Genomic DNA, 25,043 nt, shown 5'->3' with positions numbered 1-25,043 from the left:
TCACTTCCTTCACAGCAGCTTTGACTCCAGCGAGCCCTGCCCGGGAGTCAAGGAGAACCCAGCCAGCCCTGTGATCTGGGGCATTCTGTGGGTGCTGTGAGACCTCCCGGAGGCTGAAGATCCCATCTCCCCATGGTGCCTGCCAGGCACAGCTGCCACCCTCCAGCTAAGGGAGGGCTGGGCCAAGCCCACATCTCAGACGCCAGACAGTGTGTTATCCTTTAATGAAGAGCCGGGTCAGTAGGGCCACCATTCTCCCCAAGGCCCCCCTGCAGCAGACACCCCTCACTCCTGGCTGCCTCCATGGCAGGGCGGCCCTGAAGCAGCCAGCCCTGCTGAGAGGTCAGTTTGCAGCGGCCTAGGAAAGGCATTCATCTCTCGGACCTAGGAACGTGGCAGCAGCAACATGGCCAGAGGCGGCTAAAGAGGTCAGGGATGGTGGTGGAGGAGGGCGGGACAGGAAGTGGGGGCTCTCCTCCTTCCTCTCTGAATCCCCTGGGATAAAGGCCAGTGTTCAGGAGCAGTACAGTCTCCCCAGGGGCTAGAGGCCCTTCCAGCCACCCTCTGGAAGCCCTCAGTCCCCAGTTTCCCTCAGACTAACATCACACAGAAAGTAGCCCGCAGGGTCACTGGCCTCAGGGTCACCACTCCATCAGCCTCAAGGCCCCAGGCCTATGAGATGAGTCCAGCAGGGCCCAGGCCAGAGCCACCAGGAGACTTGGAACCACCTTCCACTAACTCCGCTGGGCAGGCACTACAGGCATCTAAGAAGGTGGTCTCTCCCTCGTGGTTCCGGGGCTGCCCAGGCGGGGCTGAGGCACAGCAGGTCAGGGCTCTCCAAGTCCCTACAGATCTGTGACCTTGTTTTCTACAGCCGCTGCGATCTGCTGGAGCCGATAGCCCAGCTGCATCTTCTGGGCCGTGCCATCTTCCTCCAGGGCAGTGATGATCTGAAACACAGAGACCAACTCAGCAGGGGGAGACCGCCAGCCTGCCGTCTGCCTTTGCCACAGACTTCAGTAGGCCTCCACAGCTACCACAGCAGGTTTGGGTTAGGGACCTGAGGAACCCTGTGAGCCGCCGCACTCACTTCCTCAGGGCCCCCTCAGGGAGGGGATGATGACAGCAGAGTCACTGTGGGGTTTTAAGGATTAGTGAGGTAGGGAATGAAGTACTTTACTCAGTACCTAGCACTCACGGTAATGCATATCACCTCCGCTGTAAAATCATTTTGAGTGCAGGCCAACTTCACCCACCATGATGGTCTTCTCTGCCACAAACCCCCTGGAAGCCCTGCTCCACCCATCCTGGCTCCCCCGCCCACCAGGCAACAAGCAGTTCCTAAATTCCTACATGCCGGGTGCTGGACAAGGAGCAGGGACCCGGCAGTGATGACAGGTACTATCCCTGCCCTCGTGGGGCTCACTGGAGGGGAGACAGGTATTGACCAAACACGGACAACTACATAACCACAAGGGGGGGCTGCCACAGAGGGAAGGGTGGGAACAGGAGGGGCTCGCCGGCCACGCCTCCACAAGGGGACAGCTGTGTCACACGGCCCCACCTCCCCCACACCAGCACCCACACTGCTCGGAGCAAGGCTCCTGGACTTCACGCTTGCGCATCACTCTTGTGTCAAATGCCTGTCCCCACTCCAGGCCTGAGCCACGAGGCAGGGCCCTTATCTCTCAACAGCAACGGCCACATCCCTGGGGCCACGCAAACATCTGGGTAGTCGATTCCAGCAGGCACTCAGTGGGTTGACCGGTGGGCGCTCTGATCCTGAGGCCCAGCCCAGGAATCCCCCCGAAAGCCCCCTTACCGGCTCTGCTGTGCCCTCATCTGCCCCAGACCCTGTGCCCAGACCCTCCTCTCTGGCAGCACATGCAGCCCAGCCAGGCCCACACCCCCCAAGATGGCCTGCACAGCACACTGCCACGTGTGGTCTCAGGTAGGGCTCTGAGCGAGCGGCAAGGTCGGGGCACAGGTGGCCGCTGTGTGTCCCTCCCAGCACATCCTGCACACCATCTCCAGGCCCTTGTAGATCCCCAGCCATCCATCACTACCACCATGCCCAGGAGCCTGGCTGAGGAGCCCGGATGGGGAGGGCGGCAGCAGGTAAGAGCCGGGCCACTACCAGGAAGCACACCTGAAGAACAAACACTTCCCGAGCCCAGGGATCAGCCCCCCTCCGCCACTCTGTGCGTGGGGGAGACCCAAAGGCCCCACACTTGCGTCACAGAGCCAGTCACCCTCTCACATCATCCTGACCATGCCCAGGTTCTGCCCACCTGGTCATAGTATTTGTTGATATACTTGTAGAGTTCATGCAGGGCCACTCGCACCCCCAGGTCTCCGGAGTAGTTCTAGGGAGGAGAGACAAGAGGTTACAAAGATAGGGGGTGCTGCCAGCCACCAGAGGAGGCCCAGGACCCCAGGCAAGGAGAGTGGGGAAGAGGGGGCTGGGAGGTAGAGGAAGGAACAGGGCCCTGCATTGGGAAGCAGAGCCCCTCCACAGACAGGGGGTGCCAGGCTAGACGTGCTAAGCTGGGGACAGGATAGGACCAAAGGGCCTCCTTGGTGGAGAGACCCTGGATCTGTAGTTTCACCGTGGCCTGGGGTCTCCACTGGGGCTCGACCTCTCTCCCCCTCCAGGCTCCAGCTGGGACCCTCCGGCATCCCAGGCGATCACAGAGCCAGGCAGAATAGGTGCTGCTCACAGGCTGTGACCCAGCATAGTTCTGCTCTAACCTCATTCAAGTCTTTCCTGAGGTCACACCCAGGCCCCTCCATGGGGACATCTCTGAACCTCAGCCTCCTCTTCAGGACAATGGAGTTGATATCACTTAACTTGTAGAGCTTTTATGGGAATCAAATGAGAAGTAATCACAGTACCCCACACACGGCAACACCCCAAAACTGTAGCTGCTATTGTTATTGTGGTTGTGGTCATCATCATCATGGTTTCAGATTTACATTGTTTATAAATTCCCTGGACTGGACTGTTTGGAGGCTGTTTTAGGAGTAGGTGGGGGCATGTCTATAGTGCCAAGGAAAGCAGAAGAGTAGGAAGACGTGGACAGGCTGACCCAGGCAGTCCTGGAGCTGAATCCCCGCTACCTCGCTGCCTTGGAACTATGGTCCATAGACCCCAAGGGGCTGCAGACATCTAAACACCTGGCTGAGTCAGGTTAGGTGGCAGCTGCCAGGACAAGGCCCCTGCTGCTCTCTGATGAGACACTGGGAGCCCTGGTCTTTTACAGAGGCAGCGGGAACACTGTGCTGAGGCCCCCAGGGCTTCCCTGCAAAGGAGCAGTGTGAAGGGGGCAGGACCCTTGTGGCAGAAAGCCTGTGCCCAACCCAAGAAGCAGAAGGAGGGCCATACCCGGGACAGCTCGGCCAGGATGGAGTTCATCTCTTGATCACTGGCGGGGATGGTCTGTCTGATGTCTGCGTAGTACCTGCCAGAGATCATGGGTCCGGCAGCCACTGGGGAAACAAACCCCTCCTCACCCCACCAGGCCCACCCCTGGGCTTCAGCTGTAAACACCCACCAATCTGTCCACCCGTTATCCCCCAGATGCAATCCCTTTCCCTCATACCTTTCCACCATCCTTTTGTACCGGGGAATATCCCGAGCATACAGAAGTTTGTTGATGGGAGAGTCCTGGGTGCCAGCAGGTGAACAGTGAAAGGAAAAGAAGGATGAGAGCTCCTGTTAGGGTGACCAGCTGTTCCAATTTTCCCAGCACTGTTTCAGTTTTAAAACTAAGTCCCGAATCGCAGGAAACCTCCTCAGTCCCAGACAACCCGGATGGTTGTTCACCCCACCTTATTCCTTCTGTCACCCCTCCCCCAGTGTCCCATCTCTGCTGTCATCACCTTGAGCTTCCCCCCATCTCACTCCAAGGTCATCTCTCAGCTCCACGTGCCTCCACCCGGACCTGGCAGGGAACTGGCATGCAGGGTGGGGAGGGTGCAGTGCCGTGTGGAGCCCTAATACTGCTTCTCCAAGTGCTGTTCGTTCCCCATGTAATCATTTTAAAAATCAAGAAACCAGGGGCTTCCCTGGTGGCGCAGTGGTTGCGCGTCCGCCTGCCGATGCAGGGGAGCCGGGTTCGCGCCCCGGTCTGGGAGGATCCCACGTGCCGTGGAGCGGCTGGGCCCGTGAGCCATGGCCGCTGAGCCTGCACGTCCGGAGCCTGTGCCCTGCAACGGGGGAGGCCGCAGCAGGGGGAGGCCCGCATACCACAAAAAAAAAAAAAAAAAAAAAAAAAAAAAAATCAAGAAACTAACCCCGAAATTTAATTAAATTGCCCCAGACCACCTCACTCCTGTGTGGCTGAACTGGGATTTGAAGCAGGTCTCTCAGACCAGGGCCCACAATCTAACACAGCCAGACACATCCTCTACCACCGAACTGGGCTCCAATCCCAGCTCTGTCCCAGTGGCTGTGGGCAGCACACTTCCATTCTCTGGACCTGCTGCCTCATCCTACAGCTGCTGGGAGGGTGAGGCAAGACTGCACTGCCCCCTGTGAGCAAGGGCATGAGCACTGGGCCTGAGGCAGGATGCCTCCTTCTCAGCAACTCTCCATGGGTGGCCCTTGGCATCCTGGTTTGCACTGTTCCTGAGCTACCCAGGAGGCATCTGCAGTGCTGCTGGGAAGGGGAAGCAGTGTGAAGATCAGGCAGAAGAACCCAGCTACGATACAGCACACACCCTGGAGGTGACCCCTGGGTCCTGGTGTGGCTCTGTGGTTCTCAGCTCATCGCAGGCACAGTAATGAGAGCAGGCAGAGCAAAAATGGCTTCCAAAAGACAGCACTACAGAGTGGAACTTTCCATCTTGTTTCCCCATGGAGATCTAGAGATAGAGCTCTCAAGAGGTCCCAGGCCCAGGGGTCGAGGCTAAGCAGAGTCCGTTCTCACGCAGAGCCACGACAGCCCTGCCTGCTGGGTGCCTGAGCAGTCATGGTGGTGACCCCGTGTCTGTCACAGGACTCTCTGGGTCCTGACCACTGTGACAACATACCTCCCCATCTCTGTGCCACCAGGCAGCCCTGACCACCTCTCCTCCATGCTTCCCAGCTCCCCTGTCAGCACATCCCTCCTCGCCTGGCCCTCCCCTGGACTCTCCTCCCTGTACTGCACCGGCTGGCAGACACTTCCACTGCCCTTGGGAATCAAATCTCCGAGGCAGCCTGGAGCTGCTCTGCGATTGTAGAATCCATGGGCTCACCTCCTCCAAGTCTCAGCTCACCACCACCAGAGGCCCGGGGCGCATAAGGAACTCCTCCCTCTTCCTCACCCCCATATCCAACCCACAGCTTCTGCCTGCCCTGTACCCTCTAGTCCCAGCTTGAACCTGGCCACTGCTCGTCCCAGGGACAACACAGCTAACTCTCTGGACTCCAGGCTCCAGTCCATCCACTGCACGATTGCCAGGAGGCTCCATCTAACTCTCAGGTCTGACCACCCCCTTCGCCCTCGGGGTGAGCCCTCGCCAAGTGGCCCTGGCCTCCTGCCACACTGCCAGCACTCTTTGCTCCACTTAACCCTGTGAATCAGCACACGTGCCCCCTGACCTTGCTCATCCCTGAAGGCCGAGGCACGGCCACCTTCTAGGGAGCCCAGGGACAAAGCCTGGCCCCGGGCCTGGGGTCAAAGGCCTCCCATATCCTCCTCCTTGACATCCTCAAGAAGGCCTGGAGTCTGTGCACCACAGCACTCTCCATCCCCGGCCACGCAGCCCCACCCACCCAGGCCCTCCCCGCCCACCCCAGCCAGCTCACCCGGCCCAGCTTGTGGTCAGCCAGGGTGCAGGCATCCATGAAGGTCTGTGCAATGACCAGGAACACCGCATCCATGTTGTCAGATGTCTGCACGTCGAACACAAACTGCGGGTTTTTTATGATATTGATCCAGAACCTCAGCGGCAAGCTGTGGGCGGGGCAGGTGTGGCCAGTGAGTGTACTGGGGAGACAGGAGAGAAGACCCCGCACATGCTAGGCCCGCCCGCCCCACCCCCACCTGTTGGTCTTCCATATGTGGACAGTGTCCTGGTCCGAGATGCCATGCTGCTGGGCCTGCTCGTCCAGCAGGTCAAAGAAGTACTTCACAGCGAGCGGCACGGGACGGCTGGTGCTGAGAATCACCTGGAACAGGTCATCCACAAACTTCTGCAGGGTACCCTGCGGAGGAGGGGAAGCACAAGAGATGCAGTCAGCAAGGGGACCTCAGCCCAGCCCAGCCCAGCCTCAGACTCCTCGTGACACCAGGCCTGTGCGAGCCCCACACACCCCCAAATCCCACTACCTGTCTCATCCCTGCCCCCAGCCCCACCTTCATGGACAGCAGGCGGGTCAGGTAGATCTCAGGGATGGCCTTGGCTCGCTCCCGCTCCCCGCCCCGGAGGCTGCCCCTCCGAGGCCTGGGCGGCTCCGGCTCCTCGCTTGGCTTCACCAGGTGCCAGGGTCGGATGCCCCCCTCGTCCACATCCTCCAGCATTGGGGTCCCTGTACCAAGACCTTACAGCTTGTCACCCCTTACCAGGTGCCCCCTGCCCTAGACCCCCGGGGTCCTGCCAAAACCTAGGAGTGGAGGCACCTGGTTAAGGGCTTCTCTGGGTGGAAGGGAAGTAGACACAAGCCCACCCTGAGGTCCAGAGGACCTTCCCCCGTTACTGGAGACTGGGCAAAGCAAGGGTAGAGGACTGCGATGGCAGGGGCGGGGCAGGGGGGGAGGGTAAGTACTCACTCTCTCCAGGGACGTAATCCTGGCTTTCCCGGAGGACGTGCTTGGTGAGGCAGGGGACGAGGGCCACAGTTGCTCCGTCTGGGACCTGTTGACCACAGTTGGTGACCCCTCCACCAGCCCACCCCACCACAGCCCTCCCCCAACTCCCACCCCTCCCACCTTGTAATGCTGCAGGGTGTTCAGGCGCCTCCACAGACCCTGGACCTCAGAAGTCACGTCCTCGTCGGAAAGAATGAGATGCCCGGCCACCCCAGACCGCCATTCTGCAAGGACAAGGTGGGCTTGGTCCAGGGCTTTCAGAATACCCTCCCTGCAGTGGAACCTGTTCCCTCTTCTGCAGGGACACTGGCCCCTCCATCAGGGGCAACCTCACCCAACTTCTCTGAAGTCCAGAAACGGGCCTCTCACCAGGTGACAGGTCGTCCCTGTAGAGGTGTTCCAGAGCCCACCTCCCCTGGGTGATAAGCTGACCCCACAGAGCTGGTCTAGCGCCAGCTTCCCCTCTGCCCTCACCGACGTCCAGGGTGCGGGGGTCAGGCCGCTGGGCAAGAGGCACGCCTTTATAAAGCTGGTCCAACATCTTTTCCTTGGCCTGGGAGATGGTGTCACAGTCCAGAACCTTCACGGGCACGCCCTGGGCTTCTCCCGCTCCAGGCCCCACAGCCAGTAGTGCATTCAAGGTCTATGCACGATACATGGGAGCAGTCAGGGCTCATGCCACATGTGGGATGACCAAGATGCAAGGTCAAGGCCAGGGACAACCCATAAGGAAGCCACTGCCTCTGACCTCCAAGCACCAAATAATCACTCCTTCTTGTCTCTTCACCCGCCTGCCTCCCCAGGGACAGCAGCTCCCTCCACTCTGTGGCCCCAGCACCTGGCACAGTGCACTAGTGTCTGCTGGGTGAATGGCAGAAAAAATGGAAGAGCACAAGTCCCTCTGAACTGTGATCCTCAGGCTCCTGGCGCAGACAGTTAGGCTGAGGCACCTGAGGAAGCCCACATAAGAAGGGTCTCCGCTAGCCAGAGGAGCAGGCCTGGCGGAGGCTGAATGGGATTTTCCCAAAGGAACTCCACGTGGGCCACGAAGGGGAAAGTTTCCCAGAGGGAAACAATGGGCAGGTCTGCCAGGGTGACTCCCAGCTTGGTGGACACAACCATGCCCCTGGCAGGATGCTAAGACCATGATCGGGCAGACACTCAGGCCCTGACACAGCAAGGACCCGGACGGGCCCCGGGCAGGGTTGGCTGCTCCCTAGACTCTGGCTGTGGCCACCCTGACCCCACCCCAAACCTGGGGAACCTCTGAGGTCCTATCTTCAAGGTCTGGCCCTCAAGCCTCTATCCTGCAGCCAGCCGGAGGTTAGGCTGGCTCAAACCAGATGCAGACACCCACACAATCAGACGTGGTCACCCTCCTCACCTTCATGGGAGACTGACTCACCAGCAGGTTCTCTCTCTCTCCCCCTCTCTCCCTCTCTCTCCCCCCCTCACCAGGGGACGGTACTCCACGTCCTCTCGGAGCAGGCGGTTGTCGTTCAGGGTGTATTTGGCTTTGCCAGTCACGCTGTCTACCGGCCCCTTGTCCACTTGATGCTTAATTCCACGGAAAAGCATGTACAGAGGCTCCCCTACCGAGTCCTGGGGGAGTGGCGGGCAGTTAGGACGCCCGGGGCAGGGGACAAGCATGGGACGGAGGTGCTGGGGAAGGGGACAGGATGTAGGCCGCAGAAGGCTTAAGGTAACTGAGGACATGCTGGGCAGGGGTGCCCAAGCTGTGCTGGGGCAAGAAGCTGTGTGGTTCGGAGTCCTGACTCTCCCTAGAGGGGAGCCCCACCCACCTCTGCCTCACTCACCCTCACGAAAGTATAGAGGCAGATGGACATCCAGTTGGTGAGCAGCTTCTCCACCACGGTCTCTGTCCTGGGATGACAGGAAAGAGGGGGCAGAGTCAGCAGGTGGGGACCCAGGGCTTTCTATTCTTCAGACCCCAGGCCCCAGAGGGCCTGACTCAGGTCTTGGCTCCAGCTGTCCACGGCCGCCTGGCCCCCGTGGCGTCTGACGGGCATACAGACCTGCGCAGCATCAGCTTGGGGTTCTTGGCCACGTACTGGGCCACCAGGTCACTGAGCAGGGTGCGCAGGATGTCAGTGAAGTACTCAAGCTTCCCATGCAGTGCCACGGTGAGCAGAGATGCCACGTAGGCGCGGTCCCGAGCTGAGAAGGTGCGCTGGCTCTCCAGGGTGTGGATGAACTGGCGCCAGGGAGAGGGGACAGGTGGGCGGGGAGGGCAGATTCAGAAACGGAGGGACTGAGAAGGGATGGGGCTGGAGGGTAGGGGAGCCCCCTCCCCACCCCTGGAGGGCCCAGATAGGGGGCGGGGCCGGCACCTTGATGAGGAAGAGCTTGCTGTTAAGCAGGTTGGAGAGCTGCCCCAGCCCTTGTTCCACAGTGGGTCGCCTGCTCTCAGGCACGCCCAAGTCCCGGTGCAAGGGCGACTCCTGGTGCCCAGGGAAGAAGACCCTCTCGGCATACACCTCGTAGTCGAGGAAGGGGATGCCGCTGCCCAGAAGGTCACTGGTAAGATCGGTCATCTCGGTCATAAGGTCTGTTGAGCAGAAGAAGCCAGGTTTGGGCGCAGATCCCAAGGTGATGGGAGCAGGCTTGGGCAGAGCCCTGGAGCGTGGGGTCTTCGCAGCCTCACCTGTGAACTCCTTCTTGCAGCGGTCCCGCACGCTGCTCTCCAGATTCTCCAGCTGGATCTGAACCTTCTTATAGTCCCTCAGAGCCTGCTTGCTCTTCCTCCTGCTCAGCACCAAGGTCAGGGCAGGGAAGGCCAGAGGAGGCCTGAGCCCTTGCTGGGTCCCACCGGGCCCAGACCTGCCCAGGCCAGCACAGTCTAACCCCGCCATGCCCAGCCAAGCCAGGGCCTAGTCAGAATAATTCAGTCTGTCCCATCCCAGGCAAGTCACACCCACCCACGACTCATCTAGCCCAGGGATCAGCAAACTATAACACGGCCAAATCTGGCCCCTGGCCTGTTTTTGTAAATAAAGATTTGTTGGAACACAGGCATGCTCATGTGTTTATATGTTGTCCGTGGCTGCCTCTGGGCTATAACAGCAGAGCTGAGTCGCTGCCACCAAGACCGCCTGGCCCACAAAGCCTGAAATAGTTACTCTCCTGCCCTTTATAGGAAGTGTTTGCCTATCCCTGGTCTAGTCTGCCCCTTCCCAATCCAGCCACACCCTGCTACCTGCCCAACCCAGCCACATCTGGCTGCACCCACCTGTACATGAGGACAATGATGATGACACCCAGAGCCAGAAGAGAGGTGCCCACCCCCAAGCCCACCTGGGCTGCCACGGGAAAAGCCACAGGGCTCTCGCCATCGTACTGCACGTGGCCCAGGGAGAAGCGTAGGTTCCCCATCTGCACCTGCACAGGAAGCCACCTGTGAGCAAGAGGTCAGCGCACGCCCGATGGCTGCCCCGGCCAGGGCCTGCCCACTGACCGTGAACTCAGGCAAAGCGTCAGGCACCTCCCGGAGGGCATGGTGCCGGGGTAGGGGCTGCTCCACGGGGGGCTCGCAGTACAGGTGGTGCCGGGTCAGCGTCTTCACCATGCAGGGGCCGTCCCCTATCATGGCCACCACCTCCTCCTTGGACATTGCAAGGTCCAGATTCTCCCCCTGGAACATGGGGTCACTGATCAATCATTCAGAACTCTTCCTTAAGGGGAGGAGCTGATGGTCACCCAGATCCTATCTCCCCAAATGTGGGACAGATGGTCCTGAGACCCGTCCCCAGGCGCAGGGCTGATGGTGCCTCAGCACCTCTTGTCCTGCACATGGGGTGACAGCCCCATGGATGTTTCCCAAGCTGCCCCCTGACCCTTTTCTGCCCCTCCCTATCCTTCTTCCTTGAGTCTTAACTTCTCCAGAGCTAAAAATCTGGAGAATATAAATCTGTCCCCAAATCCTACCCAGTGACCTAACAAAGCAGAGCCCCTTCTACTGCGTGTCAGTACACATGCCAAGTATGTGTCCACATGAGACAGGCTGCCAGATGGGCATCAGCCCAGGCGCCTACTGTGTACCTCACCGCCACTGCACATGCCAAACTATTCACATATTGTTATTCAGACACCTGCCATGGCATGTGTCAGGACCCAGACCACAGGACCTAAGCCCCGGCCAGGTGTGTCGGGCTAGGCACCCCGCCACCAGCCCCCTCAGCACTTGCCATGTCCATCCACTGGCCCTTGCTTTGCTGTCATGCCCCCTCTGCCACACGCAGCAGTACCATCCGGCAAAGTGAAGGGTCTTGGGGCCCTGCCAGATCCCACTAGGAGCAGTACCTCCACAGAGAGCACACTCCCAGGCTTGTGCCGGAATGGTACGGTGGGGTCCTCGGGGTTGAGGGGCTGCAGAGTGGGGTCGGCCTCATAGGAGAAGGGTGTGGGGTTCAGTGTTGCAAAGTCAAAGACCAAGTTGTCAAGGATGAATTCCACACGGACCCAGGGGTCCTCAGGCAGGCCTGGGAGGGCCGGTGTGCAGCACGTGATGAGCTGGGAGGAGTTCACGTGGCAAGGCTCCTCAAACTAGGGCAGAGGAAGGGAGGACAGGGAGGGTCCGCTGAGGGTGCACAAGGGGGGGTCCAGCAAAGATGGGGACATAGCCTCCACTGGTACCCACCACCCACGGCTGTCTAGGGGCGGGGGGGATGAGGGGGCAAGGTGGGCGATGGCTAGCCCAGTGCAGGCAGGGGATACCCATGGGGGTCCTACGTGAAGGCTGCCACAGGAGGCTCCGGGGGAGCACGCCGTCGCTGGGATCATGCGGCGCCTCCACCCAAGCCCCTGGCCTGGTGCTGGTGCTCTCATGGCCACAGTCACTCGGATTCTTGGTGTCTGTACCACGTCCAAATTCTGGCCACGGACCCATATCTCACGTCCTCCACTGAAAACACAGCCCATGAGCCACTTAGGGCTTATGTGAACAAGGCTTTAAAGCACAGCCCAGTCCCTGATGTTAGGTCAGCTCCAACCCAAAGCCCCACGGCCCCTCTCCCCACCAGCAGCATGGGAGTCGAAGCCCCCCACATAGAGCCCTACAAACCCCCATATACTGGAGCTGCAAAGACCTCCCGACCGCATGCCATGCAGCCATGCCCTTGGCCCAGCACCTGAGGAAGCTCTTGGCGGGGCCAGCAGAGGTGACATTGGGGTCTGATGTGTACTCAAACTGGCTGTGATGAAGCCTCCGCTCAGCGGCCCCAAACCACACAGCCACGGGGAGTGTGGCAGGCGTGGCGTGTGGGCTGGTCTCACACCGCAGCTGCTCCGCCTGCTGCTCCAGCAGCCTGAGAAGGGAGGGAGAAGTGGCAGGCGGGCCCCACTGGGCCAGAGGGGCACAGGAAGGGGAAGGGGTGATTCCAGGACACGGGACCCGCTCGGGCCGCAGCTCACTTCCCTTCAGTGCTGATTGCAGTCTCCACAGTGACCCTGGAGGCTGCACTCCCACAAAAGCCCCAGTTTCGAGAGGGGCTGGCCGCTTTCCGACGGAGCAGACTTGGCTCTCTCCCCCTTTCTGCTCTCCCTAGTATCCCACCCCTCCATCTTCTCCCCGGAGCTCAAGGATTTTTGCAGAATGAGGAAGCGGCCCTCACAGGTGACAAGGCTGGTCTCCAACTACCACTCGGATGTCCTCCAGCCGCCCGGTCAGAAGCTTGGAGCCGTGCAGGGTGAGGCTGGTGCCCCCGGCTCTGGGGCCTCGGGCTGGGAAGACGGAATGCACCTTTGGGTCCTGTGGGAAGGGGACAGGGAGGAACAGACAGGCATCAGGCCAGGAACAGGGAGGCAGGGGGAGCAGACTAGGAGGCCCTGGGGTGGGGAGCCCCAGGGAGGCGAACCAATGGGCTGGGAGGAGCCACCTAAGGGGGTTGCCACGGGTAGCTGGTGGGGACTCAACAGTCAGGCACCTGGTAGGCAAAGTCATGCTCTGAGACGCCGCGTCCTCTTCCTGACACCTCCACCGTCACAGCGCCTGCCACCTCCTCCCCGCTGGCCCCAGTGATACACACAAGGCTGTGGGCACAGGGAAAGCTGGGGTGATGGGCCACACTGAGGGCCCCTCAAACTGACCCGGCCGCCCCCTCCCTGCCCCACTACATCAGGTGTTCTCCCTGGCTCCCGAGATTGACAGAGATCCTCTTGCTTTGGAAGGAATTCCTTAACGACTCACCAGGAGGTTTTGCCCTCTGAGAATTAATATCTGTGGTTCAGTCATTCAAGTCCAACCCCAGAGCCCCCTGACAAGGAGAATTTCTTTCTCTGTGGGGCACCAGCCCTGGTAAGGCTGGTGGCATGGGTGGGTTGCTGAGCTAATGAGTGGGCCTAACCGGCCACCATCACCGTGGGCACAGCACCAGTTACAAGGTGGTGGAAACTTGATTTCCTCATGAAAAAATGTTCCCGAAAGCCTCTAGTCAGGTCTGGGGGTGGACGTGAAGGGAAAGTGACCAATCTAAGAAATGCTGGTTCTTAGCCAGGAAACAGAAGCTTGGGGCAAATTAATCTCCAGAATGTGAAGCCTGCAGTGGTTCGACTCTTTGTGACATTGTCACGGTCACTGCAAACACCCCCAGAAAACAGAACAAGTGAAGTGTGAACTACCTGGGAGAGGCTTCAGCTGGAATGTATTTTAATCACTTTATAAATCAGTTCAGAAAGTACTTTAGTCTAATGGTTCTAGAGTCATTAACACTCACATAAAGTACTCAGTCATAATACATTCAGGGGGGAAACAACATGCTCTAAGCAGAGTCTTGTTGAAAATAAGACTGCGGGGTACTTGCCTGGTGGTGCAGTGGTTAAGAATCCGCCTGCCAATGCAGGGGACATGGGTTCAAGCCCTTGTCCGGGAAGATCCCACATTCCGCAGAGCAACTAAGCCTGTGCTGACCCTGCACTCTAGAGCCCGCAAGCCACAACTACTGAGCGCACATGCCACAACTACTGAAGCCCACGCGCCTAGAGCCCGAGCTCCGCAACAAGAGAAGCCACCGCAATGAGAAGCCCACGCACCGCAACAAAGAGTAGCCCCCCGCTCGCCGCAACTAGAGAAAGCCTGCGCGTAGCAACAAAGACCCAATGCGGCCAAAAATAAATAAATAAATACATTTTTTAAAAGAAAGAAAATAAGACTGTGGGACCCCAACACGGGCCTACAGATCCAGACCTCTGCAAGAAGTGGAGGGAGGTGGTCTAAGGATCTGCTCTGGGGGGTTTTGGACCAACTCTCCAGGTAACCCTGACATTCGGCGGGTTGGAGACCTGCTGCTTGTGGATGTCCCCTTCGCTGTGTTCTGTGTGTGCACATTTGGGACTCCGCAACTGCCAGCCTTGTAAGCCACAAGCCCTGGGAAGGTGGGAGGGGTCCCAGGGACTGGACAGAGGGGCCTGACACTCAGCAGGTGTGTCACAAGTCTATCCCCATGAGGAGCCTGCCCAGGGCACTGCTTGGGGAAGAAGGGTCAGCAGGTGGGAAGGTCAGCCGCAGAGCACAGCTGTCTGGGATCCGAGGAGCCTGCTACCGCAACTATGCCCGTGGTCCCTTGGAAAGCCGGGTGAGCACACCTAGGCAGTGCCGGGAAGCAGAGCCGCCTGTCAGCTCTGAGCAGTGACTAGACCCAGGCCAGAAACCTGCAGGTCTGTGCACAAAGCCAAGGCCTTGATAGTAACCCCAGCCCTGAGACACTGTGATCAGAACCAAGAAAAGGGGGAGGGGGAGGGCAGATGAGTAGTGGGTAGATGGCCCTAAGCAGGAAAGCCAGCCGTGAAGCCCGCGGGGCGCCCCCTGCTCCCGTCAGTCCAGCCCACTCACCTGCTGGACACCTTGTACTCCTGAGCGTCCACAGCACAGGGCACTCCAGCCACCCTGACCGTGTCCTGCACGTCCTGCACATGTTGGCCCAGGTTGGAGCCCCTGATGGTAACACGGGTGCCTCCGTCTACAGGCCCAGTCAGTGGCTCCACCTGTTCCAGGACAAGGACGGCTCACCTCCACTCACCTGTTGACCTTTGGCAGCCTGGAGAGACAGCCCCAGCCTCCCACCTTTTGGGCCCCTGAACCCACAGCACCCGAACCCCTTGAAGGGATGCTCCAGCATTTCAACACACCGAGTGGATGAGGGGTGCCGGGCACTGGGTGACCACAGCCTCAGCCTCGCCACAGGCCTCCCGGGCCACGCAGCGTGGATGCTCCCCCTTGCACCACACACAGCCGTACTGGGGCATGGCAGTTTGGCAGCGGCTGCAGTCCTCGTGTCCCACTGAACAGTCATAAAGCACCACTGGGGGTGGAGAGACGAATGTGAGAGGCAGGCCAGGAAGAGCCCTGTTGCCACCAGCCAGCCCCAGCAGCCCCGGGTCACTCACCGTGCAGCCCATCCACACTGTCCACACGCAGACGGCCAGCCCGACGCAGAAACAGCCCCACGCGGAGCTCTGGCTGCAGAGCCTCATAGCTGAGCTGGAGAAATGGGAGTGGGGTCAGAGCCCGGGGTTAGGGGAGGCGTCAGGCCTGGGGAGAGGGTGGTCAGAGAAAGGACCAAAATGACTCATGGGAACACAAAGCCAGAAGCCAGAGCTGGGATACAGGACCCCATGGGGCACAAGGTCAGAGGTCAGAGCCGGGGTACTAGGACTCCCTTGGGGTCACTTAGTCAGAGAATGGGCTGGGATGAGTGCGGTGCAGCCAGCTAAGCTTGGTAGCCAGTCTGTGGCCCGCGCGCCCTTGCCCACCCGAGACTCAGGATCTGTACCTGGTGCTGCTGGCAGGTGACGTGGCACCGGGTATCTGGAGGCAGCTCGCATTCGACCCGGGCCTCAACCACCACCTCGTGGCCCTCCAGCTCCATCACACACTCATGGTCTCCTGGGCTGTCCTGGGGACAGAGGACACAGCTACAGGGGCAGCTTCAGAAGCCAGACCTGGTGAGCCCCACAGGGCCCCAGCACAGTCCTCAGGTTGGGATTGAGACCTGAGGCCGTGCCCTCCCCTGCTCCCCGGGACTCGCGCATAGTTTGCCAACAGCCAAGGAGGCCATGGCAACAGCTGCAAAGAGGACACACTCACCTGGAAGAGGCGCAGGTTCCTGCCCAGCAGTCGCACTTCTCGCTGCACGTGGACCGGCATCAGGCTGGAGCCCTGCACGCTCTCCACACAAGGGCAGGAGCCTGCCCCCAAGGTGGTCTCCTCCTGCAGACACCAAGCACCAGGCAGTCTATGGAGCCCACCTGCCCCCTCATCCCTTTCCCAGGCAGAACCCCGGGGCCAGGCCAGCATGAGGCCACGGACGCCCCCTCCCCTCCATCCTTCCCCTGCAGAATCACAAGGTGGCCAAGAGGCTGCATCTGTCCCGATCCCCTCCCCTGAGGCCTCCTTCCTGGGCCGGGTCTCACCAGCTCCCAGAGCCCAGGGGTGTCGTACTGGTAGTCAAGGCTGGACAGGAGGATGAGGGGGGCGGGAGGGCCCTCGTGCTCAGCAGAGTCTCCATCACCTGAGAGGAGGGTGGAAGTGGAGAAGGCGGGCGTGTCACCCCCCGTCCACTCGTCCGCCTCGGGCAGCTCGCCGCCTTCTCTCATGAGCCAGTCCAGAGCAGGCTTCGTGGAGCCAGCGGCCCCTGGGAAAGTGGTGGCGGGAGCCGTGCCAGGGGGCTGGTCCAGGGGTACCGCAGAGGGGAGAGCCTCGGGGCCAGGCTCTGCAAGCGCGGGGGGCAGTGCTGCTGCATCTGAGGGTGATGGGTGGGAGGCCAAGAGGTCCTCGGCTGTGGCCACGGGTCCGAAGGCCGTGGGGTCAGGGACAGCGGTTCCAGGCCTCTGGCGGGGGCTGGGAGGAGGAGGGGCCTCGTGGAGAGGTGAGCCCGTGGAAGCCGAGGCAGGTGTGGGGCCGGGACCTGCCCACGGCCCCCAGGGGCTGAGCAGTGAAGGCCTGGCCCCGGGGGGGACATCCAAGGCTGTGGCTATGGAAGGAGTGTCCACGGGAAGGGTGTCAGGAGCCGGGGCGACTGTGGCCCTGGGGGCTGTGGGTGGGAAGGAGGTGGGTACGTCTCTTGCAGGAGGGGCTGGGGAGAGGGGCGGGCTCTGAAGGGGGAGGCAGAGAAAGACAGGAAGAGCCACTCAGCAGGCAGGTGCGGGAGCAGGCGGCAGGCAGGCAAAGGGTGTGTTAAGAGGAAAGGAGACCAAGGAAAAGAGAAACAAAAACAGCCCATTAATTCTCCAGAGGGGAAGGGGAGGGCGCGCTCTAGGGGCGTCTATGGCATCTGTGCCAAGGTGGGTCACAAGGCCAGACCTCCCCTCTTCTCAGCTACAAACGTCCTCTCCCGAAACAGGTGGGACGTTGACAGCCGTCCTCCAGTGAGTCCGTCACACACAGCAGCTCAGGTGCTCATGACAGAGCACCCGGGGCAGGCAGACACACAGACCCCGGGCCATGAGAGAAACCCTCACAATGGGGAGCCCGAACCCCCCCTGGGGCCCGGCCCGGAGTTGGGCTCACCTGTCGGCTGACCACCATGGGCCCAGCATCACACGAGGCCTTGTGCGTGCACAGGTGCTGCCAGACGCACCAGTTACACCCCCAGAGGCTTCTCACACAGGCCTGGCACCTGCACAGAGCACAGCCATGGGGTGGGGATCGCCACGGGGCAGCCCAGGGGCTGGGGGTCGGGGTGAGGAACTCACTGTGCAGATGGGCGGAGCAAGGTGACGGCCATGCAGTCATAGAAAGAGAGGGAAGTTTCGGCAATCACGACGGCACCAAACCTGAGCTCCAGCCTCACGGAGATGTGGTCTGCAGAGGGAGGAGCGGGCTGGGCTGAGGAGCAGGAAGGGGCACTCAGACCCCGAGCTGACGTCCGAGACCACACAGGGTGGGTTTAGCACTCCGACCAGGAAGGGGTACCCAGGGTCGGGAACACGGTCCACAGGGTAGAAAACAGGGACTTTAGGGATTGGGGACCAGAAGGGTCCTCAGAGAAAGGCATCGCTTCAGGACCCTTTGCCTGGAGTCACACCTCATCCTGATCACACCCCTTGGAGCAAGATGGGAGGAGAGTGGGGCTCCCAGGCCCCGGGCTGGCTCCTTCTCTCACCCACCGGCTTCTCTCGGCAGCTCTGGAGCCTCACTAGGGTCTGGGGAGGGGCACATCACACCAGAACTGGTCAGCAGGGCAGGACTCTGGTATTCCCCAAAGTGGCAGGAATAAGACTCCCCTGGCCACAGGGGTGGCAGATCAGGTACCGACAAGAGAACCTGCGAAGGGAGGCCAGGACACGCTGTTGGAGCCACTGGGCAACACATCAGGGCTCCGTTTACAGGCTCCCAATGTGGGCAGACACCAGTGGCCACCAGCCCCCAGTGATCACAAATACCCTCCAGCCTGGGTTAGTAACAGATGGAGAAGGCGGAGCCCCAAGAGAAGCGACTTGGGCAAGGCCGTATGGTATTTAAAATCCAAGGTTTCGACCCATCACCAGAGCTCCCCCGGGCCAGGGCTCCGCCTGCTCTGGTCTTCACCTCCCTCCTCTCCTCACGGCTGATGTTAGCAGGACTCAAGGCTGCCACTCGCAGACAGCCCACTTCAGGCTGGAAGCTCCACAGCCACCGCTCTAAGCCCTGGCCCCGAGAGCACTCGGAATGGCGACTGCACCTGGGCAAGAATGACCAGTGTCCACCTGTGACCCTCACGGGGCCACTGGCAGTTCATGGGGCAGGGACACCTACAATCCTAGGGACCTGGGCAGGATCCTCAAGTGGGCCACGACATGCCTGGCAAGTCAGGGTGGAGGATAGGGGTGAGGGTAGGGCGTTGGGGCATCCAGGGGTCAAGGGTTGAGAGTCAAGGGCCAAGGACCAGGAACCCTGGACAGGGCAGGAGAATTGAGGGCATGAGGCTGGGGTTGGGGTGGGCTGGGGAAGGGGCCAGGGTCGGGGGAGCCCTGACCTGCCGAGGAGCACACACCACCCACAGTATGGGTCCCTGTGAGCCAGGCAAGATGCACAGTCCAGGTGCTGAGCACAGGAGGCCACAGGAACCTTGAGAAGCTACAGCAGCAAAGAGGACTTGAGGTCAACAATCCAAGCACCAGTGGCTCCCCACATATGGGCCCCCAGCTCCCCCGAGGCCCCTCCCAGCAGTCATGCCCTCCCTGGCTGGCACATGGCACTCACCGTGCTCTGGGTCATGACATACAGGTGCTCGAAGGCCCCATCAAAGATGAGGTCTCTGCTCACCGTAGACCCCTGCTGGATGATCCGTGTGGAGTACGGGTGGCCATCACTCCCTGGGCCCAAGTAGACCTGAGATCAGAGACCAGAAGGTCTGAGGCCCAAGGCCCTCCCCTCTCGCCCCAATAAAATAATTTACAGGTAGAATTTCCTCCTAGAGAGTACAGGTCACACCACCCTGCCCCAGAAAGAGGAGCACAGGTCATCTCTCCCAGCCAGGGCCAGGGGCACACCACATATCTCACATTGCAGCCCCAGGGGTCTCAGGCGTAGCTCTGCCCAGCCTGGGTCCCCAGCAGCCTGTCGCCTCCAGATCCTGGGGCAGGGCCCAGTACCTCCTGTGGACTCACCTTATGCAGCTGCCCTTGACTGTCACCCAGGAAAGCAATGGTGTGTCCATCTTCCACAGTGATCGCCACGGCTGTTAGCTGAACCCCTGGCCACTCCAGAACTGGCGTGGCTTCCAGGGGGACACGGCTGGCCATGGGGCTGGGCGTGTGGTCTGAGCCACAAGGGTAAGCATCCAGGGTGTCCTGAAGGCAGCAAGAAGCACAACTAAGGCCCTCCCTGGATAACGTCCCCTGGCCCCTCCTCCCTGGACAACCCCACCCCTTCTCCCAGCGTCTCTGCCAGCTCTTGGCTCTCCCACAGCTGCATCCTTAGTCTTGCCTCGGTGGCTTACCTCCACAGTCTGCAGTGGCTCCGTCCCCCTCTTTTGATCCCCAGGTGTCTGGGGCCCCACTTTCTCCCATCCCTGGCCTGGGAGCTGCTTCCTCCAGTTCATGCACTCAGCCTTCTCCTGGACCACTTTTCCAAAGCCTCTCCAGCTTGCATCCTCCTCTCCAGGTCTACTAACCTGGGTCCCCTCCCACCTCTCACTGACTCAGTCCCCCTATATGTAGCTTCTACCCTTTTCATCCATCCTGAGACTAGAGCCAAACAAGTCTCAACCTCACCTGCCTCTCTCGCTCAAGACCCTAAAACAATAGATTCCATCCCCCCTACATTCTGGGTCCCTGCCCCATTCCCTAGAACCTCAAATGCCCTCTCAGTCCGCCTACACAAATGCCATCCCTTCAGCGCCTGGTCCAAACCCACCCCTGCACAGCTGGCTCTCTGTCCCCCTGAATGCCACTCTTACCGTAAGGTACCCCTCCATCGCCCAGACAAAAAGCAATCACTTAACATCCATTTACATCCAGTAAATGCCTGGCCAGTGGCCTCAGAGACAGGGAAGGGCTGGGCGGTGCCAGGACTCACCACGGGCAGCTGAGCACAGTCGGAATTGACATCATACTCAATGTAGGCCACCTCGGCCCCATCCTCAGCGCGGCCCTCCCGAGTGTAGCAGGCATCGCGTGTGCGATTAGCAAGGCGATCCACCTCATCCAGGGGGAAGGCACAGAGGGCAGAGGCTCCAGATGCCCCGGCAGCTGCCAACGGGGGCCGGCCCACAGTGGGGGGAGCGGCAGAGGAGAAGGCTGCAAAGAGCACCTCCCCCCGGGCCACCTCCGCAGACATGGCGACAGCCGCAGCCTGGATCAGCCCGTAGCGGCCCCCCTGACAGGCCAGAGGCAACTCCACGTAGGAGTAGTAGTGCTGGTCCCGGAGGCACACACGGGACACATAGGCACGGAAAGCTCGAGACTGAGCCTGCAGGTCCCGCCGGAGAAACAGGAAGTAGGCACTGGCCCCGCGTGCAAAGGCGCTCACAAAGTGGTGGCTGTACTCGGAGAGGCGGCCCACAGCTAGCTTGGCCGTCTCCTCGTAAGAGAAGGCAGCCTGGGGGTCCAGCGGCCTTAAGGTGCGGGTAGTGATGGGAGGGATGCCACCCCCCACACCCCTGCTGGTGTAGCCCCGCCCCACAAAGAGGAGGGGCTCCCCAGCCAAGCCCTGGGCCACCAGTCCCACCGTGGTGACGGCAGGGTCGTTGGCAGCCACATACTGGGTGTCCCCAGGTCGCTCTGGTCGCAGCAACAGCTGCCCGAGCTGCCCCAGGCGCCGCTGCTCACAGACCCCCTGGTGCACACTGCCACACACCACCAGGGCCCCGGGGCTCACCAGGAGCAGCTGGTTCGGGTTGTTGGTGGGCTGGGCCTGAGGGCACTCATCAGGTGTCACAGGTGGCAGACAGTCCCTGCTGTCTAGCACAGGGCCAGTGGACACAGTGGCCTCCAGCTGCAGTTCAGGGCTCAGCTGGAACAGGAAGTTGGTGGCCCCTAGGTAGAGGGTGCCTGAGGTGGGATCCCGCGCCAGGTGCTGCAGATGCGTACCATTGGGAGTGAAAGCAGTCGGTGGAGGGGGCTGGAGGGTGAGGACCCACCCGGCCCAGAGTGCCTGGAGAAGAGCTGGGCCGAGGGCAGGCATGGTCACCTGGTAGGGAGAGAGGATGAGCGGGGCTCATGTGGCCACCTGAGCACCGTGGGACCACTGGTGAGGAGTAGGACTGTGACACTGCCAAGACACCCCTCCTAACTCAGGGAGGGGGGAGCAGGGAGGACCAGGCTTAGATGGCACTGCAGTTAGGATGACCCCAGGACCACACACTAGCAAGGGGTCAGGAGACATTTTCCTGGAAACTGCAACACTGCCCATTCTCTGTAAGCACTACTCTCTCAGGAGACCTGCACCCCGCACCCCTTACCCTGCCCTGCCCTATGTCATAACAGGGTCCAAGGGTAAGAGGCTAAACGGGCAGAGACATGGGAAACATCCCATTCCCAGGGACTAGGGCCTGGAAGGGGCAGGAGAGCAAGGGATGGGCAGAAGGGACCCAGAACCCCAAAGAGAGAAAGGCACCCTCTGCATGGATGTCAGTTTCCTGGGCAGAAAAAGGGAGGGCAAGGTCTCATGGGCCACCTGCATTTTAGAGTAGGGTAAGAATTGGATGAAGGGCCTTTCAGGCTAGGAATCCAGAAGGGTAATAACCAGAGAACCAAAGGGCCAGAGAGATGAGGGGGGTTAAGGCTGCCAGGGAGGGCTTCCCTGGTGGCTCAGTGGTTAAGAATCCTCCTGCCAATGCAGGGGACGCGGGTTCGAGCCCTGGTCCGGGAAGATCCCACATGCCGCAGAGCAACTAAGCCCGTGCGCCACAACTACTGAGCCGGCGCTCTAGAGCCCGCGAGCCACAACTACTGAGCCCACGTGCCACAACTACTGAAGCCCGCATGCCTAGAGCCCATGCTCCGCAACAAGTGAAGCCACTGCAATGAGAAGCCCGCGCACCGCAACGAAGAGTAGCCCCCGCTCTCCGCAACTAGAGAAAGCCCGCGCACAGCAATGAAGACCAAACACAGCCAAAATAAATAAGTAAAATAAATAAAATTTTTTAAAAAAGGCTGCTAGGGATAGGGCCTAAAAGGCTAGCTAGACCCCACCTTGGAGAGCCCTCAGCAGAGGTGGGAGTCACACTGCTCCCAGACACCTAGGTGTGAGGTCAGGCTCACCTGGCAAGGCCAGCTGGATCAGGAGACAACAGCATGCCCCGTGTGAGAGTCACCTAGCCAGGGAGAAAGCAGAGCATGAAGCTGGGGGCTGGGCTGCAGGCATGTGGGCTCCCCACCATGGAGGCAGCACAAAGGTACCTCTCCCGGCTGCCCAGTCTGCTGGTGGAGCTGGGCCCAGCCTGGCCCTCGGCCACCAAACGCATTCCACAGGGACGCCTCCTCAGAGCCCACAGGGAGGGGGAGGGCAGCAGAACCAAGCACCCTCAGGGCCTGGGAAAGGGCAGCTAGGAAGGAGCTGCACAGCTGGCAGGGCCCAGTCAGGCCCCCACTTTAGTCCTGTGCCCCCTGAAGCCCGTTCTCGGCACTCTCCCATCCTCACCCTCTGCCCAAACTCTGCCCTATCAGGGTACCCTGGTACATACCCTCCACAGAGGCCCAGGGCTAGCCTAGCCCAAAACCACCACCAGCACATAAGCAGACACATGCTCGCACACACCAAGAAGCATACATACCACCCACCCTGCGTGCACACACCCACACACAAACACACGGGCGCGAGCACACACACAGATGCATGCACATACAGCCTGTGCATACCGCACGGAGACACATACCCAGAAACACAGGCAAACGTCCCACACAGACACGCTACCCACCTGCACTTAGACACCTGCACAAAGACACGTCCACAGAGACAAACTCTTTACACAAAGAAACATGCACTCCACACAGGCACATCACATGCACCCATCCACCCAAGACATACACACCACCACCCACCTTCAGACCCCACACACACAGACTCACGCACACTTCCCTGGTTTGAGCCCTAAGTCCTAGAGGGCTGCAGAAGCCAGGCCATCTCTTGCTATCTCCTCTCCTGCAGGTCAGAGCAGAGCAGGGCTGGAGGGTGGGGGGCAGGGGGGGTTGTCCTAAAGGAAGTCACCATACTAGATGTGCCCCACATCCCCAGGACCTTCGCAGACCTTGAGTGCCTGCTCTCCTCATAGACCCCTCCTTGCAGGCTCCACCTGAAGCCAGGTGAGACCAGCCACGTTTCCCAGACCTGGAGAGTCTCCAGCCAGGAGCACCAAGATTGGTAAAGCACAGAGGACAGGCCATGCATCCCAAGCTGAGACACTTCCCCTACTTGCCTGTGCCCAGGCAGCATGGCCCAGCCCCTCCCACAACCCAGCTGCCAGTCTGCCTGTTCACTCTGTTCCCAGAGCTTCCCAGGGTCCATGTTGGCTCCTTTCAACCAAGGCTCCCGGCAGGGTGCTCCTGAGGCTGGCCCAGAGTGAGCAGAGCTGGGCGTGAGGCTTGGAGGAGGGTCCAGCAGCCCGGTGGAAGCAGAGTACTGTGGCCACGGCCCGGCTGGGCAGTGCTCCCAAAATAGCTTGGGGGTTTCCATTTTTAGTGCGCAGAGAACAGGGCAGCTCTATGGGAGCAGGAACAAGGCAGCCTCTGTTTGCCACTGAGGGGGTAGGAGGAGGGGGCCGGCAGGGAGAGTCGTGAACCCGGCGAGAAGCCCAGGACTGTAGCAAGGCCAGGCTTCCCAGGAGCCCCCCACCTTGTTTCCAAGGGATGGGGGGAGAAAGTTTCTTCCTCTGGGAAGACAGGGTCTGCCTGAGGATGGGCAGAGGCCGTCTCCCATGCTCAGCCACTGCTCAGTCCCTCCTACCACCTCCCGCCTAGGGATGCGCCTTGGGCAGAGGGTCTGACCCATCATTCGCTTACAAACATTTGCTCAGCGCCTACTTCAAGCCAAAGTTCTCCAGCCCTCAAGGGGCAGCAACCAGGACAATCCCTAAAAGTAAAATCACAGCTGGGTCGAGTGGCCCACAGGAAGCGGATGGGCAGGATCAGAACAGCTCCTGGCAAGGCCACATAGGATACTGGAGGCCGACTCACGCTGGGAAAAGTGTCAGGCTTCTTCAATCACTGCCACAGGGCCGAGCAACCCTCGCCCTTCCCCACATACCATGGGTAGGAGGAGGACAAAAAGAAGAAGGGCACATATTTCACTTAACCTCTGCCACCGGCCATAGAGCAGCTCCCAGCCCCTCCAGCTTACCCCCTCCCACCTCAGGGGAACTTCAAGCGATGTATCGGAGTACATCCCTCCTTCCAGAGTCTTTGGGGCACCCCAGGGCCTGGAGTATAAAGGTCAAGCCCTCCAGTCCACATGCTCTCCTGTGCGATCCATGCCAGTGCTCCCCCGCACATGCTCTTCGTTCCTGCCAGCCTGAACCGCAGGCTGTTTCACACTCCTCCGTGCCCACTCCCTCTCTATCCCATTAACTCTGGTGCCCAACCATCACCTCCCAGGGAAGCCTTCCCTGTCCCCCCAGGCTCCTGAGAAGCCCACTGCATGTGGCCGGTGGACATCCCCAGCCACCACCCTGGTGTATATTGCAGCTCTGCCTTGGGCTCTCTAAGCTTCAGGTTTCCCATCTGGAGAATGGGAGGCGGGACTGCTCTGACCATTAAACATGATATGGTGTGTGCCTGGCATTAGAGGCACCAACCAAGGCCACTCTTCTCCTT

The 25,043-nt window shown here is 60.4% G+C and overlaps 1 protein-coding gene and 1 long non-coding RNA gene across 14 annotated transcripts; one reads left to right on the top strand and one right to left on the bottom strand.

Annotated features, from left to right (window-relative positions):
* Positions 1 to 210: 210 nt before the first annotated feature.
* PLXNB1 (plexin B1) lies at positions 211 to 23,263 on the bottom strand. 11 transcript variants are annotated; one of them, XM_055082956.1, is made up of 37 exons: positions 22,497 to 23,262; positions 20,311 to 21,423; positions 19,401 to 19,583; positions 18,994 to 19,122; positions 18,767 to 18,867; positions 18,340 to 18,472; positions 17,919 to 18,075; positions 17,505 to 17,613; positions 17,320 to 17,428; positions 16,224 to 16,904; positions 15,898 to 16,020; positions 15,584 to 15,706; positions 15,198 to 15,291; positions 14,940 to 15,112; positions 14,644 to 14,795; positions 12,740 to 12,845; positions 12,428 to 12,564; positions 11,945 to 12,121; positions 11,547 to 11,718; positions 11,118 to 11,360; positions 10,273 to 10,449; positions 10,048 to 10,196; positions 9,463 to 9,563; positions 9,149 to 9,366; positions 8,834 to 9,012; positions 8,615 to 8,681; positions 8,253 to 8,399; positions 7,272 to 7,440; positions 6,918 to 7,021; positions 6,759 to 6,843; positions 6,345 to 6,529; positions 6,033 to 6,193; positions 5,795 to 5,942; positions 3,603 to 3,667; positions 3,386 to 3,461; positions 2,292 to 2,366; positions 211 to 950 (listed from the first exon to the last, which is right to left on the bottom strand). In XM_055082956.1, the coding sequence occupies exons 2-37, from the start codon at positions 21,415 to 21,417 to the stop codon at positions 846 to 848; spliced, it is 6,420 nt and encodes a 2,139-aa protein (XP_054938931.1). In that variant the 5' UTR covers positions 21,418 to 21,423; positions 22,497 to 23,262; the 3' UTR covers positions 211 to 845. The 11 variants fall into 11 exon arrangements, with proteins under 11 accessions (XP_054938931.1, XP_028341218.1, XP_028341216.1 ...); XM_028485417.2 differs by having other exon boundaries at positions 6,345 to 6,517; XM_028485415.2 differs by having other exon boundaries at positions 6,345 to 6,517; positions 9,149 to 9,563.
* Positions 933 to 13,917, top strand: LOC102982155 (uncharacterized). Of its 3 annotated transcripts, none has more exons than XR_008616684.1 (4): positions 933 to 1,019; positions 6,933 to 7,034; positions 12,362 to 12,502; positions 13,735 to 13,917. It is a non-coding gene; the product is annotated as an uncharacterized lncRNA (long non-coding RNA). The 3 variants fall into 3 exon arrangements; XR_008616683.1 differs by having other exon boundaries at positions 1,001 to 1,045; XR_003678492.2 differs by lacking the exon at positions 933 to 1,019 and adding an exon at positions 6,197 to 6,284.
* Positions 23,264 to 25,043: the final 1,780 nt, after the last annotated feature.

The sequence above is a fragment of the Physeter macrocephalus genome, unplaced genomic scaffold (assembly GCF_002837175.3).
Source record: "Physeter macrocephalus isolate SW-GA unplaced genomic scaffold, ASM283717v5 random_388, whole genome shotgun sequence".
Lineage (NCBI taxonomy): Eukaryota > Metazoa > Chordata > Mammalia > Artiodactyla > Physeteridae > Physeter > Physeter macrocephalus.
The sequence above is the reverse complement of the archived record's forward strand: the minus strand, read 5'-3'. Positions and strand labels throughout refer to the sequence as shown.

Coding starts and splice junctions, on each gene's coding strand:
- PLXNB1 (XM_055082954.1), bottom strand. CDS start 21,417: ATGCCTGCCCTCGGCCCAGCTCTTCTCCAGGCACTCTGGGCCGGGTGG. Junction 18,473..18,766: donor TGGTGTGTGCTCCTCGGCAG/GTCAGGGCTCCC, acceptor ATTCTTGCCCAG/GTGCAGTCGCCATTCCGAGT. Junction 8,682..8,833: donor CCCAAGCTGATGCTGCGCAG/GTCTGTATGCCC, acceptor CTGTCATCCCAG/GACAGAGACCGTGGTGGAGA.